This window comes from Atractosteus spatula, chromosome 11, assembly GCF_055471065.1.
Source record: "Atractosteus spatula isolate fAtrSpa1 chromosome 11, fAtrSpa1.hap1, whole genome shotgun sequence".
Lineage (NCBI taxonomy): Eukaryota > Metazoa > Chordata > Actinopteri > Semionotiformes > Lepisosteidae > Atractosteus > Atractosteus spatula.
The window spans coordinates 37,613,370-37,632,050 of record NC_142716.1 but is presented as its reverse complement, the minus strand read 5'-3'; the positions used below and the strand labels follow the sequence as shown (position 1 = coordinate 37,632,050).

General features: G+C 38.9%; 1 protein-coding gene across 3 annotated transcripts in view; it reads right to left on the bottom strand.

Annotated features, from left to right (window-relative positions):
• LOC148823966 (ras-related protein Rab-37) overlaps window positions 1-18,681 on the bottom strand; it is a 57,150-nt gene that overhangs the window by 26,712 nt on the left and 11,757 nt on the right. For 2 of the 3 annotated variants that reach the window (XM_088928072.1, XM_088928074.1), the window contains exon 2: window positions 13,074-13,184. In XM_088928072.1, the coding sequence (XP_088784198.1) occupies window positions 13,074-13,184 (111 nt within the window). Of the gene's footprint in view, window positions 1-3,396; window positions 4,021-13,073; window positions 13,185-18,681 lie in introns of those variants that run through there. The other variant, XM_088928073.1, reaches the window with a different exon arrangement.

Here is an 18,681-nt window from a genome sequence, read left to right as displayed (position 1 = left end):
TATTGAAACCAAGAATTGCAATAAATCAATTCCCCCCTCAGTCAAAGAGAAATTTTAGCATGTGAAACTCATTTTCATAGCATTTTCACAGACTGCAGTTCGCAAGGAAAGAAATGATCAACAATATAATTTTTAAAAATCATTATTGTTTCCATATTTCAAAAAGCTCTAAGGTGGAAACCGATGCAGCTATCTCAGAACAGGAACAGCCCAGACACACAAACCATTCAGCGATTTTACTCCCAGTCATTAAAACTAACCATCATGATAATGCCAAATGCATTCAGAATGAGCCTTTTCCAACGACCTGAAAACGCACCTCACCTTTCTCTCACTAAACTATACATTTCCACCTGAAGACTGATATCTTGTGTTGAGAGGTAGTGCTATAGGTGCTTGTAAACACTGTGTGTGTGACCATCACTAAAAATGACTCTCTCTCCACTGAGAAATATAAACAGAGGCAAAACAACAAGGAAATAAACATTACCAGTTTGTGTCATTTTATAAGAGGTTTGTAATGCAAATCTTCTCTGTTCTTACAAAATGTGATCCCTATATTTTATACAAGAAGAGTAGTTTCAAGGATTCTCCTCTGTCTCATGATCATGCACAATGGAAGTTGTATCATCCTTGCAAATTTTCAATGTATAAGGAATTTTCAGAATCTTGAAAGTTTGCAGTTTGTAATATGTAACCGAGACATGTAGATCAGTGAGTCTATACAGAATGTGTGATGCTCTGCTTTGCTTGGGCATCATCTATAATTCTACTGATAAATGGTACAAATAGAGGATCACTGTGTTTTTGAGTCCTCAAATAAAATCAGAGAAAATTGGCACATGGACAAAAGATCAGTAACTATCAGGCAATTTAGGGCTGTCATGCAGACAAAAACCCTGTGTGTCTGTGGCCATTTCTGGCATGGCTGTCTTGTGAACCATACTCAACAGCAAGCAAGAAATGTCAGATTATTCAGCAAACAAGGGTAATTGCATCGCCCATCTGGCCCTGTGGATGTGTGTCCCTGTGTCTGCAGGTATATGAAAGCAATCAAAGGCTTACCTCTCACCTCTTAACAAAATGGCTTGGCATTCATACTGCTGAGACTCTGCTGAGCAGGGCGCCTGAACCATAGAACAGATTTCTTTTTTATATGACCATCAATAATTTACAGACGTCAACTATAAAACCTGCAGAAAGTTAGAAGATTCTATACTCAGCATAGCAATTTAGACTTATTCTCCTCAGCACTATATCTCGCATGACTGAAACCTTAAGTCAGTATTCATTGAAGTAACTAGTTTCTTGTTATTTCTGCACATTTATACAATATTCAAAACCTTTAGCTTGAAGGCAAAAATTCTTTACCTCATATTCTGAAAGAAAATTGGATTTCTTTTTTATAAAATCAAGGAAGACAGGGTATATGGGGAAAATACTTTTTTTCACTGAAGAAGAAAATTACATGGAGTTAATTCAAGGTCAGAAAAGATTAAGATAAGGTATGCATTAGAACAAAAAGCTTGGAAAGCTGTCTTTTGATTTCTGTTATTAAGCAAAATCTTTTTTACTTCCAAACCCATTACAGTGGTGTAAGTGCTAGCTGCTTTTTAACTTTCCTCATTAATGGAACACTAGAGCACTCAGTGCAAGTTAATTTACCAATCTCTCTCTCCTTTCAGTATTTGGAGAATTACAGTAGGTGTAGCTCAGCTCACAAAAGTGTCAAACCTAGTTTTCTCAGTTGCACTAAGAATGTTAGTCAATAACAGCACAGAGAGTAGCTGGACTGGACTACTTTGGGGTCTGTTTTATGAGCTGTGAACTAATCCCTCAGTCTTTGGTGAAGGCTGAGGCCTATTATCAAGGCATTATGGGGAAAACTCACAATGGACTTAAAAGTAGTTAGTTCAGGTGGGTAGCTGCGTCAGCATGCGTAGGCTGCAAAGGAACAAGTAATAGGTTTATTCCATGCTGAAAAAAAGAAGAAAGATCACAACGTTTCGGCCGTGGAGCCTCACACCTGAAGAAGGCTCCACGGTCGAAACGTTGTGATCTCTTTCTTCTTTTTTTCAGCATGGAATAAACCTATTACTTGTTCCTTAAAAGTAGTCAGACTACTGAAGTGCTTCAATACCCTCTGTAAAAACCCTTCAAATACAATGAGAAGACAACGGATAGTTTTGAAATCTACTTAAGTTTTTGGTGCTGGAATGAACTATTTTTTAACAGTATTGCACAGACAACTAATCTAGAATTACCCCCTCTTTAAATGGACGTGCATTTGCAAAATGTTACTTTGAAAGTAATAAAGATATAAAATGTATTATGGGTGTACAGCTTTTCAAAAATGAAGGTTTTAGTCAGCCAGGATCTGTGGTGAACACTGACTTGACGCACATCCGTGTTTACCTGTTCAATCTCAGGAGCGATAAGAAAATCCTAACAGTCCTCCTTCCTCAAATATTTGCAAAGCGCTTCAGAATCGTGTTCGAATTAACGTCCCTTTCGCCGGGGCGTTGCAGTTGCAATCTTAATCTTAATTCCGGTAAATAATCTTATAGGGATTTGTTCGGTAAAGGTTCCCCGAAGCACATTACAAGTATAAAGTTTTGAGTTTGACACAACATTATACATGGGAGGGAGATCGCATGTAAAAAATCGCATGTAAATTACAGTATCTTGGAACCCACGACAAATAGGCAAGCGGCAGTTCGATGAGGTTAATTTAGCTCCTCGGTCGTATTTTCCTCTCTTGAGTCCAATACCAAAGACTAAAGACCGGACTATCATCTCTTCGGTTACAACATACTTCCTCATTTTTACTAATATTTTCACTACTACATAATAAACCTTGTAATTAAGAAACAATACAGGCCCTACTACTAAAAAGCCAGAGAGGGATGCAAATACTATAACTACATTATTATATCCTCCTCTACAATTGGGAGAAACGCTGATAATACAAGGTGGCGCAGAACTCGGCAACACTGCCAAGTCATTGCTCGTTGTATTCCTGAACAGCAGTCTACTGACTTCATTTGACAGGTAAATTTTATTTTCATCTTCGCGTCCAGAATGAACTAATGCCTGGAAGCTTCACTCTTACTTTTACCCTGAATACATGCAGTCAATTTGCAAATGTTGTGAAGGAAACGGAGAGGCAATTTTATTATTTAAACATCCAAAGCCTTACTGGCATTTGTGATGCTAGCAAAAGCGATCATTCTGTGCAGAAGTCTTTAACTGGATCTCTTTCGGACGTTTGACAACTGTAACCATCTCTTCACAATAAGTTTAGATACACCATATGCCAATACCACACGTAGTACTATCTCATTAGAAGCAGACAGCATAACCATTGATCTACAGCAAGAAGAATACTGTACACACCTTGAAAGTAAAATCATACAACTCGTTGGTCGAGGCACATCTATTAAAAACGTTTCTTGAAGTCCCGTTTGTAGCTTCCTTTTTCGGTACTAAGCTCTTGTTAGTGGGCATGGCATCAACTGAAGAGTATTACTAAAAAGATCAGAATAAACGCCTTTCTCCTGACCGGAAAGAACTATCAGCTGGACGGTACCGCTTCGCAGGGTGAGACTGCTCGACTCAGAAAGCCAGTTGGCCCATTGTCGTTTTCGTATCGGCGAGGTCTGGCAGCGGTTAGTTAAGTGCTTTCAAAATCCAAATCAGCTTTTTCACAAGCAGTTCTCGGCGAGTAAAAGCGTAAATCCAATCCGCAAATACAGAACAGCGGAGTAAACTCCACAGAAAACCGAAGAAAACCAACAGTCTTGCATTGGCGTGGAGTTTGTAACTTTTAGTTACAGTTGACAGCTTTGGAAACAGGCGGAAATCACTAGGTCACATATTTCTTTAAATTTAGCCACTTACAAAACACTGTTAGTATCAGGTGTCCTTTCCTTATGCATGGACTGCGTGCTCATAGTATAGGAGTGCACTGGTGCTGAAAGTGTTGCAGAGAGCAAGCTGTTCCAGTTCGTTCCTGACACAGTAGGCACGCAACAGGCGAGGGAAAGAGACGGAGAAGCAGCACGAACAGGTGATGCGAACCCCGGAGATGCGCACAGAGGAGGAGCCATAGGAATGACAGCAGCTACGGAGAGGAGGGGCTGGCTTCTGCGCCTGCTTAAAGCGCCCACTCCACTACGATGGAGAGACAACGAGGAAACTTCCGTAGCCCCGAGTAACAGTAGCGCCAGAAGCTGGATGAATAAAGTTACTTCTAACTAGCTTCCAATAATTAAAAAAAATGGGTTAGTATACTAAAGAGAAACGGAATTGGGATTTTCAATATTTTTTTCTGAATCTGCCATTATGATACTCATAGGCAGGTTTATATACGCCTAAGAACTTCAGCAGAGGTGCAGTTATTCTTAAATAAACAGGTCATTGTTGTTAGAAGTTAGAATTTTGTAATGCCTTCTAAGACAAATGAAAAATTCAATTAGCCGTATGCAGCCTAATGTATCTGAACTTTGACCTCTGTTAAACAAAACCCTTATTTACAGCCCAGTTTAAGGACAATATCGCTCCTGATGTATGTTGTCAGCGCTGCATTTATTTAGTAGTGGAAAAATACTAGAAGCCTTGTACAGCTGATTAAGAAGAAAAAAATATTATTATAACCAAACGCTTCATTTCGATCTACAGGTGCAGAGCATGGAAGAAGAATCTCATTTAATTTTTATATTTTTTAATAAAAAATCTACTTTGCCATACATTAGGATTCCTGAGTATCAGCCTACGATTTTAGCATTTGTGTGCTAACATTTAGTTCTCTCCGAAACAGGTTATCATATTAATTCTCTGTCATATACGTATTCAACTGTCAGTACAAAGAAAAAACTTTAGTTTTCTTCTGAAGAAATTATCAAACAACAGTGTTCATAAAGAAACAGTGTTCCTTCTACTGCTCTGTTTAATACACATATCTTGGCAATCTTTAGACACTTCCAAAGAAGGACACACTGTATATTTAAAAGGATACAAAGCCTGATAAGGACCTTGAATTTGGCACCACAGTCAATTCCTTAGTACAAAGGATTTTCAAGTACTTGAAAGTACAGGATGGTTAGGAAATTAGTCTTTCTATTCAGATATGTTATCCAGAAGAATTTGCATCATATAACAATGATTTATCCGAAACAATGTGGAACATGTTTCCAAACACAGTGATAATACATACCAGATCGTGCCATATTGGCACAATGTGATCACAGGGCCTGTGTATCTCAGTTTTCTCATGTTGAAGGTCAGGTATGTTGCAACACGATGCCATTCTCTACCCTACCACACAGTTCATGTGATAGTGTCCCCATTGGCTGTACTGTTTTGTGCACTAAATTCTATTGGTCTACAGTTCAGTGTTCGCGTTACTCGTGCATGAATAAGCTTGCAATATAGTTCCCTTTATATGCAGCTGAATGTAGTGTATGAATAATGTAACCAATAATATCACGTTTCCTGAAAATATAATGAAGATATTTAATAAGATTTCATAAACGTTTGATATATGATTATATACATATTGCATTAGCATATGGGCACATGGATGAACTCTGTGATGAATGAGCATAACATGATAACATCCTCATACTGTTAAGAGAGCAAAAGTGAACAAGCCTCTTGCTCTCTGCACTCCACCATGCTCCAACACCTTCCTCCCCATTTGTGCATTGGAGCATCAACCAAAAGGAATAAGTACAGTGGGAAAGGAAAGGAGGTCTAGGCATTGTCGTGGCAAGATTACCCGAATCAAATAAATATCATACCCTTCATCATCAGGTCCTGACACTTATAAAATGCATCCTAAAGCCCTTCCACAGCCAGCCACTCCACATGTAGAAGACTGAAGAAGAAGCTCTTGATTGGAGAGCTGTTTTCACCTCTGCTGAGCCCCCTTTACTGCAGAGGGACCCCACACCATGCAAACCCAAATGTATTGTGGAAATTGCTGGGGTTTATGCTGGCAGCAGGAAGTGGGTGGAAATACTGTATACTGTAGTTCACTTTTTAGGCACATTATTCTTTTGCCACAACACATGAATGCTTTTAACAAATTAACCTTTCAGTTAAGAAATGCTGTGCAAAACCTATTTTCATTATACTTAGGTCCCAAAATCCAGTCCTCTAGAGCAATGGTTCCTACCCCTGGTCCTGGGCTGATCCCCAAACTGAGTTGTTAATTACTGGTGTTGATCAATGGCTTTTTTCTTGATGGCTTGCCTGGCTAGACCTTTGTTTTACCTGTCTCGGTACTCAGTCCATGTTTTCAAAACAGCCTCGTCATTTCAAACATAGCTCAGCTTGTTAATGTTGAATTTGCTCACTTATATTTGACTCTGCTCTGCATAGGTGATCCATTTATAACAGACAATGATGAGAATGATGAGGTATCAAATACTCCCAGAGTGGGTTAATTTTTTTTTTTATCAATGGAGGTGCAGTTGGTTACATTTCAGCTAACAAAGCTGAATGAGGAGAGTTCTGATGCAATTCCAATTCAACAATTTTAAGAGCTGAAAGCAAATTTTAGAATATGTCTCATTCAGAAGCATGAAATCAATTATCTTTCACTGAAGACCTCAGCTGAAATATACACCAGAAGATGCAGGAGTGCCTCAAGATCACCACTCTTGGTCCAATGCCTTTACCCAGAAAGACTGAAAAAATCCACATATCCTGCAGAAGATCTCCTGGGAGTCTGTCTTGTTATTGAACAATGACATTTATCTAGGGTGTCCTTATCATCCTACCTTAAATCTGATTTATTTGGAGCCACTATCTTGGATTACTAAATCAAGCAGAATTACATAAAACACAAACCTAAAGTTGTAAAGAAATTATGTCAGCTCACCAAAAAATGTCTCTCTCAGTACTAGCCAAAGGTGGCTGTAATAAAAGTTGCTCTGTTAAATGATAACTAAGGAATACTTTATAAAGAGCTATGTCAGTTCCTGATTTAGAGCCTCTCCAGTCACTGCCAGCATTCTCATAACTATCCACTGGGTGGCAGCACAACATCTTTAAAAAGTATTCTTCAGTGCTTTCAAGTGTGTGGCGCTAAAGGCCTGTTTTGAGCTGAGAGAGAAAGGGAGCTTTACAGGAAGAAGGCCATCTAAGTCTCTTCAATTATGGAACAACATGCCATTTCCTGCACAGAACATGTAGGCTTCACAAATGTATTTTTAATGAGTAGTGTGCAAACCTGCCCCATTCGCAAATGAATTTAATTTCTTCCATGGTCATTATTGCCTTCCTATTTCTTTGACTCACATTGCGTTAAATGAAACTTTTTTTTCTCAGCTGTCCTGAAGGTTGTGCCACAAAAAGCACAATATTCATTTCATTTAATCACAAGGAGGTAGCAAAAATATGCCAACCCATTATACAATATATACATATTTGCGAAGTTTGTCATATGCTGTCTTTCTATAAAACTCATAAATAACTCATCAGTGTCAGCATGAATAAATTAAATATATACAAAAGCAACGCATTCATTATAAATGACTTTAGGAAGTGGCCTACCCACGTCTTTGATTCATGCACATCTATCCTGAGGTATACACAGTGTAGTTGGGCATTATCTTTATCTTCACCAACTACTCAATAAATGAGTTCACAATAAAGGAGTATTGTGTATTACACAATAAGGAGATATATATATATTATGTTTATGTAGAAATACAATTAGTAGTTATGTGTAAAAAATGAGGGGTGTTGTGCAATTCTAGGGGCTTAGGATGATTGTTGGTGGTTCTGCGTTCTGGATTACTGTAGGAGTGCATAATGAGTTTGTATGGATTGATGTCTTCTATGTAATGTTGTGTTTATTTAAATGTAATGCTTAAATGACCTGTATGAATGTTTTTTAAGTCTCTGTGTAAAAATCATAATTTTCAAAATGTTTCCAAATTTCAAAACTTTCTAAGCAGTGGGGTCACACAGTATAATTAGAACTACTGAGAGAGCAAACCCTGGCTGGTGTGTTTTGTTATGGCTAAGTACTAAGTAAAACATAAACTGCTTGGATGCAAAATTTCTGGGAAATTAGACAATGTATTATTGTAGCATATCCATTTTCATTCTAATGACTAAAGAAAAGAAAGAGAAAAGGATTTTTTTTTTTACAAATCACATTCTCCTTGGTAAATCCCCCAAGAACTTCTGATGTACTGAGAAGTTTCTGGAAGAATCCAGAAAGAGGTCACAACTGCAAATGGAATGTCTTTCATGATCCTCTCATCATTAAGAAAAACCCGCTTGCACTGTTTGTCAGAAGACCCATATTTTTGTTTCTGAAGTCACAGTTGTCTCACACAAACCCACATGTTTTTGCTATTTATGAATCTGTTCTGGAATTGAATTTGATCCCTTTGCCCGTGATGCTGTTAATTAATCCCAGGCATTACACATCAACTGGCTGGTGAGGAAGTGCTGATTTCTAGCTGTAGCTCCTGCTCTGAGGAAAATTGAGTTATTCCTTTCTTCTGCTACACTCTACTTAGCCTCAAGTGTCTGATCACTGTGTCCAGCTGGCACTGAAGATCACTGTACTTTCCTCCCAGCACCTTCTCTCTCCTGTGACAGCAAAGCCCAGAGCGGATTATAACTTGCTTTGCTCCAATGAGAATAGGAAATCATATTTCTAAGACCACAGTCACAGGGAGCCAAAGAGATGAGAGATAACAAGTGTTAAGTATAGTAAAGCACACAGAGTACAGCAACCCAAGACAAGAGCTATGATTTCTCCACAGAAGTGAATTAAATACTGTCACGGACGTCCAAAGGGACTAACCGTGGGGAGCAGGAGAGCGGAAAAAGACCCATATGCGTAGCGGCGAGACGGGAAAAAGGCCCGGGCTCATAGTGCAAAGAGTTCAGGAATGCCGTATAGAAACCTATGCCCTCAGGGAGCGGACGTGGGGCGCCCTGGTGCTAGGCGGGTCTCAGGACATCCGAACGTCAATGCTGAGCGAGGACAGAGTACAAGACCCGGAAATATATAGCCCAAGGGAAAGAGAGGGAACGGAAGGACAGCAGACCGGAAACCAGGGACAGGTCAGAGAAGGAGCGCCCTCTGGCTGCAGAGGGCGTGACAATACCCCCCCCTTCATGGGCGGCTCCCGACGCCCATACAAATACATGAGCTGCCCAGCACTGGGGGGAGGAAAAACCTCATTTAACTGAAAGGAAACCTCCGGGAGTCCACGGCTGAGAGCTACCCCCTCCTCCGGGGTATAAACCTTTATTGGGTGGAGGAAGGGGGGTAGAGTAGAGCTCCGGAGACCTAAAACAAAAAAGTACACAAGCACAAACACAACAGACAAAAACCTGGGAAAGACCAGGGAGACTAAACCACACAAAACAGATAGGAACCAAAAACAGGAGGAACCAAAGTTCCGAGACACAGAGCAGGGGGGACCAAAAATGAGGGGAAACCAGGAAGAAAAAAAAATCAAAACAAAAGACAAAAAACAAGAAAAAACAGCAAAAACCCCGGGGAAAAATACCGCAGACTGGGCAATGGCACGTTCACATTCTAACGCTGATATCGGAGTGGACAACCTGAGGAAAGCCAGACCGAAGTCCGCTCACAGACACAGATGCCCGGAGTGATATCCAGCGAAAAGAATGGAGGAACGGCAGAAAGCTTACCATTCTATCACTGATATCGGAGAGAGCAAGACCAGGAAGAGCCAGGCACGAAAACCCGCTCCAGACACAGAAGCTCGGAGTGATATCCAGTAATAAGAATAGGAAAGCCAGCTCAACATTCAATCACTGATATCGGAGTGATCTACCCGAGGAAAGCCAGGTGCAGGACCCGCTCACAGGCACGGAAGATCGCAGTGATATCCAGCGATTAGAATATAGGAACTGAGAAAAAAAAAACAGCCCAGAGAAAAAGAAAAAACTGCAGCAAGACAAAAAGCGCCGCTCGCGGGGTCAGTAGGTGGCTCAGCATTCTGTCACGGACGTCCAAAGGGACTAACTGTGGGGAGCAGGAGAGTGGAAAAAGACCCATATGCGTAGCGGCGAGACGGGAAAAAGGCCCGGGCTCATAGTGCAAAGAGTTCAGGAATGCCGTATAGAAACCTATGCCCTCAGGGAGCGGACGTGGGGCGCCCTGGTGCTAGGCGGGTCTCAGGACATCCGAACGTCAATGCTGAGCGAGGACAGAGTGCAAGACCCGGAAATATATAGCCCAAGGGAAAGAGAGGGACCGGAAGGACAGCAGACCGGAAACCAGGGACAGGTCAGGGAAGGAGCGCCCTCTGGCTGCAGAGGGCGTGACAAATACGCACTGAGACCACAGTGTACGGCAACAGTGCTTTTCGTCCTCAAACTGAGCATTGACTTTTATATAGGAGTAAGGTGTAATACTTTGAACTATTGTATAGCAGCCTCAATCTCAAGGAATGTGACACCTCTTTTACAACCATGATGTATTGTAAATCCTTCTGAATCTAGAAAAAATGGATCTTTACACAAGGCATATTTCTGCTTCTATTTAAATACAGCATGTACTAAGTTTTAGATAGATAAAACTATATTTTTCCTAAGAAATGAAGCTTCCCTAATTCTTGACAGGCTTGTTTATTGCAAAGTCTTAACAGCCAATCAGATTCAATTTCATGTGACACTGCATTTATCCATCCATCCTTTTTCTAACTGATTCTTTTTAGATATGGTTTAATTTCTCGAAAAAAGAAAAGAAACCAAACAACCTTGTAAAGAAACATGAAAAAAGTGTTTTTTTTTAGCAAAAGATTTCAATCAGGTTTAATTTTTTTTTTCATTTTCTTACAAAAAACATGACTCGATATTCTGCCTTAAAAAAAGCTTTAACACATTAAAGTTCCTGTGGGAAACTGCTGTGGTTTCAGTTGTTGCTTCACTCACATTAACACATACGACACATTTTATTCATCTGTGAAAGGGAACCATATAATATTGTGTACAGTATATATGAAAACAGAAATGCCAATTTCATGAACAAAACCTGAAATGGCTTTTTTCAAATTTGTTTAATTAACTATAACCATTTAGTTGTTTTAATTTAAAATATCTCCAAAAAGGAGACTACCTGTAATTAACCCTGGATGTCTCATAGACAAAAAAGTAAAATAGTATTATCAAAACAATTTTATAAGATTTTGTAAGGAGCTGCTCTACATTTTCTTGTAGTACGTTTTATTCTCTGCTTCATTCTTGAGAAAAATAACCTATACTATTTTATGGCTCATTATCTTTTCCATGGTGAAGTACAACTAAGCTGTGTTTAATAATGTTTTTCAGACTCACGCATAAATTGGCAAACAACCATGAACAATGTTGTGGGAGCTGTAAATATAATATGCATCTCATTTTCCTCCGGATGATGTTTGAAGCTTTCATTTGCACTGCAATTGTGCCTTGTAGAACCACAGTTGAACTTCTATCCAGCCAATACACAGAGCCTCTAAACCCAACAGCCAGAGGGTTCAAGACATTGGACTACACACTGGACAGCAGTCAACAGCACTACCCACACATACAATTTACAGAGTTGATTTAATTTAGCTAGCATGACTTTGGAGTGCAGAAAAAAACCACCCACTCACCCAACAAACAAGATAAACAAGGAGACAACATGAAACCTTCACACAGAAGGTACCCCAGGTTAGAACTGAACCCAGTAATGTAATGTATAGGCAGGCTGTGAGTAAAAATTATGAGGAAGCAGAGCAAACGATCTTAATAACGTGTGTCTCTTTTTGCATTTCTTATGTACCAAATAAACACCAACAAATAAACAGTCTGATGATTTCAGAACTCAGAGATTTTGAGTAGTAATTTGAATGTTAATTGCAGATTGATTGATGAGATTCAATCATTGCTTACAATCTTTCTATTTTGGAGGAATTTACAAGTATGTCAGGAACACGGAACACCATAAAACAGCAAACTCAATTAGAGAGAGAACGCAGGCTGACCCGAGGCAGAAATCTGGCAGGCTACCAGGCAGACGGACAGATTAGGCAAGCACAAATGTTGCCTGCTATTTTGATCACAAACCTTGCAACCTGGGTCTTGATTAATGCACTGTCCACTTGGATTATGCTTTTGAATATAAATGTTTCTTTTGCTGCCCGGCACATTTCCTTCTCAGCCATGACCTTGGTTTATCATTTCTTACAATAACGCCAATCAAATAATTCTAGCCCAGTTGAATCCTTTATCACCAAGAAGCTAGATCTGTGTCAGCTGTTACAAACTTCAAGTCAGCCTTTGAATGAGGACCAAGGCCTGTTGACAAACTCACCCAGGGAAAAAAGTTTTTTTTTGCAGTTTTTTAATTTAGATTTAGACAACAATTATCCAATGCACCCACCCCTCTCAACTCCTGTCTACATAATCCTTGACTGCACACAGGGGTTGTAGAGAGGTTTATACAGGGGTTGTCCATCAATTGTTAAGTGTTACTATAACTTTCATACATACAGTAGCTAACACATGGTTTTATACAGAAGGTACCCCATAAGATGAAGGGATACCTAAATATCATATTATGTAGAACTGTGACAATGTAATTGCAATTTTAACAACAATATGTGACTTAATTTTAGTTCAGCTCATCCACATTTACAGTACAGGTGATTTTGTTTACTAAAGAGATTAAAGTAAGTCAAACAATTTTTCATGTAATGTATAGGTAGGCTGTGAGCAAAATCACATAATTTAGTCCTTTGATTCCTGTTCTCTCAGCTGACAGGCTAATGTAAAACATCACTAAAACACAAAATAAACAAATCAAACAAAAATAGAACAAGTTAGTAAATTTGTCTTGAATTTTACCAGAAACCTTAATTTTTTCATTAATGTGTTAAAAGGTTGGCACAAACCTTTTTTGGAAACCAAAGACAGGTGCTACAGCAGTTTGAAATACCAGCTCAACTGTAAAAAGGTGCCCTTTATCTCCGAACATTGATTGTCACTAGCAGGAGAGCACTGCTTTCAAAGTGTCTGCTGTGAGTCACAGCCACATGGTCACTTACTGTGAATCCTATGCCCACAGTTGCCGAGAAGGAGCCAGGAATGAACTTTCCCTGATCGAACTGCACAAGCAGGGATGTCTTACCGACCCCACTGTCGCCCACCAGGATTGTCTGCAGAAGAAAAAGAGGATTTGGATGAGCCTGGGAACGTCAGGGATGACAGGGGAGTCTCTGTATCAACCCTGGCCTTGACTAAGTCATAACTTTGATGGTCACTAGTTCCCAACATGGTCCTTGAAAGCTTTTACTCTGTCTGACATGTTGCAATCAAGTACTGGATTAGAATTTGTGTTATTTGAACAGATTGAGGTATTGATTTAATCCAGGCCTCTGAGTCTGTAACAGTTTTCATGCTGTAAAGACCTTATACATTTCTATTGAAATTTTATGAAAATCTTCAAATACCTTACAGGAAATGTTCAGAAGAATGAAAATGTATTCCTCAATTAAGGATCATACTGTATCTTATACATGACAATTCAATACAGATTAACGGTATCTACTGCTATGTCCTGTAAAATATAAACACAGATGTTTTTTGATGAGACCTAAGAATGTTTGAAGAAATACCTTTTTAAATAGTTACTTTGATCACAAGTTTTAATGCCTATGTAAATGTAGCCTGATCTTGACTTTGAGAATATAAGACCTTTCTCAAATAAAATAAAAATGTTCAGTAACTCTTTGGCTGACAATTTGAATGAAGTCTCAGTTCAGTAAAGCAAAAATAATATGTGAGAAAAAACAGAGGCTTTCCTAATGCTGTAATCAAATACTAAGCAAGTCAATACAGATTATAGAAGTCTGGTCTCTTTAACACTGAAACTGAGGAGGCAGGAGAAAGGAGCCAACTGGACATTGGTTGCGTTTCCTAGCAACTAGTTTCAGACGTCAATGTCTGACAAGCCAAAAGCTGTGACTGGATATGAAAAAATGATTTATTTTACATAATGATAATTATATTTAGAGACAACACATCAGTGAGTGTTATAAATTAATGGGAGCCTGATGTCAAGCAATTAAAAGTGTAAGAGGGGTCATGCTAATTGAAAAGATAATTTAATGCTACCGCTTGAATTGAACCTAGAAAAAACACTTGAGCTGGCACTTTGCTGGATCAAATAAAAAAGTTGTTCCAGCTCAAGGAAAGTCTTTTAATGATTAGAATAATTTTGAAAGTACCAGAAAAAAATATCAAAATAAGAGATGAACTGATGTCTCCTACGGCAGCATTGAAGTTGTTCAGATTTTGCTTCAGCTATGCTGCTCATTGGATGAGAACACAAGCTCGCCACTCACAACACCAAATCCAAACGCAAGAGTGCTAGCATTGACAGAGTGGTATTGCCCCTGCTTGGCAAGACATGCCTGGTAGTTGGTTACAGATAGGCCACACAGACTGGGCAAACATCTGGCAGATGCCATTTCATGTAGACAAGGGCAGAGTGTTAGAAATAGGTCGCAACACTAACTAGACACGACCAGGCAAACGCTGAGCTTGAAGAAGCTGACTTGGAAATGACTTAGGTGTTCTAGATTTAGGTCTTCCAGATCTGTGGCTCTTAACCTAGGGTCTATGCAATGCCAGGGGTGCTAGGTGCCATTTCTGGGAGTACGAGACATGACAATTTTTTTTAGGGGGCAAATCATTGAAAACTCAAATTAAGCACAGGCATGTCACATGTAACATGTGTGCAACAGGCATATAACAACTGCTTTGTTTCATAAAACCTTGGTATTAAACTTAAAAAATACTTAAAAAATAAAAAAGTGTGTAATTTACTCAAAATCTCTTGATCGCTTTCACTCTTAACTTATGGTTTCCTGTAAGTTTAAAAGAACTTTTTGAATGATTGTTGATAAGGGGTGCAAGAACATATTTGAGATCTAAAGGGATGCACTGAAGGTTATGAACCACTGTTCTAGACAATGTTTTGAAGCAATGGGAAGAGAAAAGGAACAGGACAGTTAGATTAGCTGTCTCACAGCTCTTGGCACTTGTGCTTGATTCCAGGCTGGGACACCTTCCGTGTGGAGTGCTGGGCGTTCTTCCTCTGTCTGTGTTATGTCTCCTTCCAAAGAGATACAGTGTAGGCTAGGTGTATCTTAATGGTCAAGACATTATTCACCCTGCCAGGAGGAAGAGGCTTTCTGATAACAGGTGGATGGATGGCAAAATGTCATAAACCTTGTCTTGGGAAATGAGCAATTGAAAATTGAATCGTGTGAGTTCGGTCAGCAATTTGACACTGCCATTAGGAGTGTAAGGTCTTTTGTATTGAAGGGATTTCAAACTATTTAAATACATCCCTGGAAACATAATATTACTACTCAGTTAAAAAAAAACTTGTAGGCAATATCATTGCTGTCTAACGTCAATCAGTGAAACCAGGTGCAGAGTCAATAAGTGACAGTGAAATGCGAACAGCTCTGTATTTTTTAGAAGGGTGTTGCATGAAATTAATAATAGTTCAAGCAGTGTGAAGCACATGCCCTGGCACAGCTCCCAGAAGGTACAGAGGAAATGACTACTGCCTTGCCTGATGCTGAGAGATGTTTCTAGAAGCTGTAACAAGCTTCTCTTCCAAAAAGAGCTGGATTTAACCTCAAAACTGAACTTTCATAGCCACCATTGTTACAATATTGAATCTGAAGCTCACCTACAGTACATCACAAGCTGATGTTCAATATTTTGAATGGAGCAAAAGCTCAAAAATAATTTATTGATGTGACCTTTTAAATCTTGCTGTTCCATATGTATTTGAAATTATATATATATATGTATAAATTATGGAAAAGCCTGCTAGTCCTTTCATATTTTTGCCTTAAAACAACAGGAATCTTGTGTGACCTTTTAGCTGTTGATAATAAATCACATTCCTTCACCCATCCATCTTTAGGGTCACAGCAATAATAAATCATAAACTGTATAAGGACTAATCTGTAATGCTCTCCTGAACACATCGGTAACATTAATCAGCTCTTCACTCATTCTGATTAGTGGCAGGCAGAAGCACTTAGGTGTGATATTTGTTTCCATATTGCTACTTTCATTTTAAGGTAAATATCCTGGTGGACACAGAGTTATATGCTCTGCCTGTGAAAAAGTGTTCCTCAAACTGTATAGAGAGCAGCAATGTTGAAAGAAAAGAAAAGTTTTTTCCCTTTCTTGACTGTCTTTCATTTAAGCTCTCCTTCATCATCTAGACTCCTGCTTATCAACTGTGCCAAAAACCAGGTGTTTTGTCAAAGATCAGTCTGGCTTCAGGGCACAATCAGGTGCACTGCCAGCAGAAACAGGGACACCAGCTGACAGTGGGAGAGACAGGAAGGCCTAAAGACTTTGATAGACAGTTGAAAGTATAATCTTTCTAGGATCCTTTACTGTAATGAGTTCATTGAAGCAGAACAGTGACGATTTTTGTAACAGAGTCTGACATAAGCTAGAGAAAAAGTATTAAAATGCTTTTTTTCCCAGCAACAATTTCCTCCTACTGTGCACTCCCTGGAGCTCAGTGATAAGGCTTTTTTCCCTAAAAGCTTAATTTAATTCTCATGGCACTCAGACAATAAGATAGGCAGCAAGAAAAAACGTCTAAAAAGGTTGAAACAGATGATGTGAACAACTTGTTCTGAATTGCTTAACTCTATGATTAAGGTGTCTGCTTGTATAAAGAAGGAGTTTTAAGAGGCGAGCTTCTTACAGGAAAAATGGCTTCTCCACCAAGAAAACTCTTTCACAAGTGGCAGCACACTATTGGAAGAGGGCTACTTGGGTGGGAACAGTATCTCAGGACTCACTTAGCAGAACTGTTAATCCCACACACCCACAGCCTTGCAGTGTCATCAATATGAAACACACTGTTCCTCCAATCAGCACTCTCCTTTCAGGCACAAGGTCAAAATGTACATGGGTAGTACAGAAGTGAAAAGCCAATAAAGAAATAAAAAAAACTGTGTATATATAATGAAAACAACAAAAATGTTCAAAAATATTGAAGGAATTTGCTGGTGTAAAACTAAACTGTACAGTTCCATAAAGGGTCCAATGAAGACAAAGAATCACAAATCTATAGTAAAGCACCATTTGTATGCTATTGTGGATAAATATAACTCTAATATAAAGATATCCATATTATATAAATATACACTATTTTACCAGTGATGAGAGACTGAAGTGACTCTTATGACTTACAGATCAAGATGTAGCATTCCAGATGTCAGATTATACAAGCACAAATACAATGTGTGCCCACTGAAAGACTCCTGACAGAGAAACCAGAGAGTCTGAGGGGCCTCATGACTCTGTGTCTGTTACAGAGGGAAAAAAGAGAAGAGCTAAAAGCCCTGTGAACATTCCTGCAAAACAACAGGACCTTATTAGGCTCTACACACTTCTGTACATGTAAACTAGCCCAGATTTACAAGCTCTTCTCCTCAGGCTTTGGGTGTCTTAGCTATATTCAACATATATTCTATAGTCAGTATCATAGAAAAAGTCAGAGAAGATACCCCAATCAAGGCTAGGTGTCCCTCTAGAATGCGATTTGTGTGGTTTTGTTGTTATAATAAGCAGTTTGAGTTCATCGTATTAAATGCTGGGTTTGTATGCCACCGAGTTTGGTGTTATAAAATCTGTTTAAATCAATACTATCTTAACAACATGAAAATAATTTTGACACACAAAGGGAAAAAAATCAATAATAGTCCCTGTGGTCCTGGAGAATCGCATTGCCTTTGTGGTTTTCATTCAAACAGAGATGTCTTAGCCTTTAATAATGTACGTGAATTACTTTTTCAAAAGCTAGAGACTATAAGTTACTTATGATATGCAGCAGTTAAAAGGTAACCTGCAACATGTTAACAAAGTGAAATCAAAGTTTTTAAATTAAGCCTAATACCAGGTCAATGAAGTGATCAGTTCTTGAATGGTGAGCTGAGCTCAAATCCAGGGGCTCTTTAGGATCAGGAACTCCTGCTCTAGGACAGACATGTTCAACCCTGCTTCTGGAGAGCACGTTTTCTAGGTTATTCAATCCCCAATTTCAAATGGCCTGAACAAATTTACCTGTCACCAACTGCAGATGATCATTAAACAATTTACATATTATTTGGAAAAATGTTTTCAGCATTTTTCTAGTTCCATTAATTGAGTACATTGCTTTCCTTGTTTACCCAAAACTGTCAGATGTTTCCAATCTTTAGAAATAAGTGGTTGAGGATGAAGTATAAAATTTACTAGACTGAATTTGAAGTGACAAGGAAGAATTAATTTGGTGCTCCTTAAAGTCTTATTTTTATAGCAATGTACAGCAGAGTTGCCCCACCAACTCCATGACAAGTACAATGATTTTTACTGAATTCTTTGTATTAGGGTCGACTGATGCTTATCCTTCTTGCTTGCCCTATGAGTAATTGTTTCTAGTGTTAAGGATTTGGCAGCATGTCAAAGCTTTAACTCAAAGAAAGCCTCAGATGCTTGTTCTCACAGCTGTCATACACATTATTTCCTTTTCATTTCTGAGCGTTTCACCTAATGCTAGATAAAACAGACTGCCTGTGATTCAGAATACTGAAATTGCCTTGTCCTTGATATAATCATCACTTC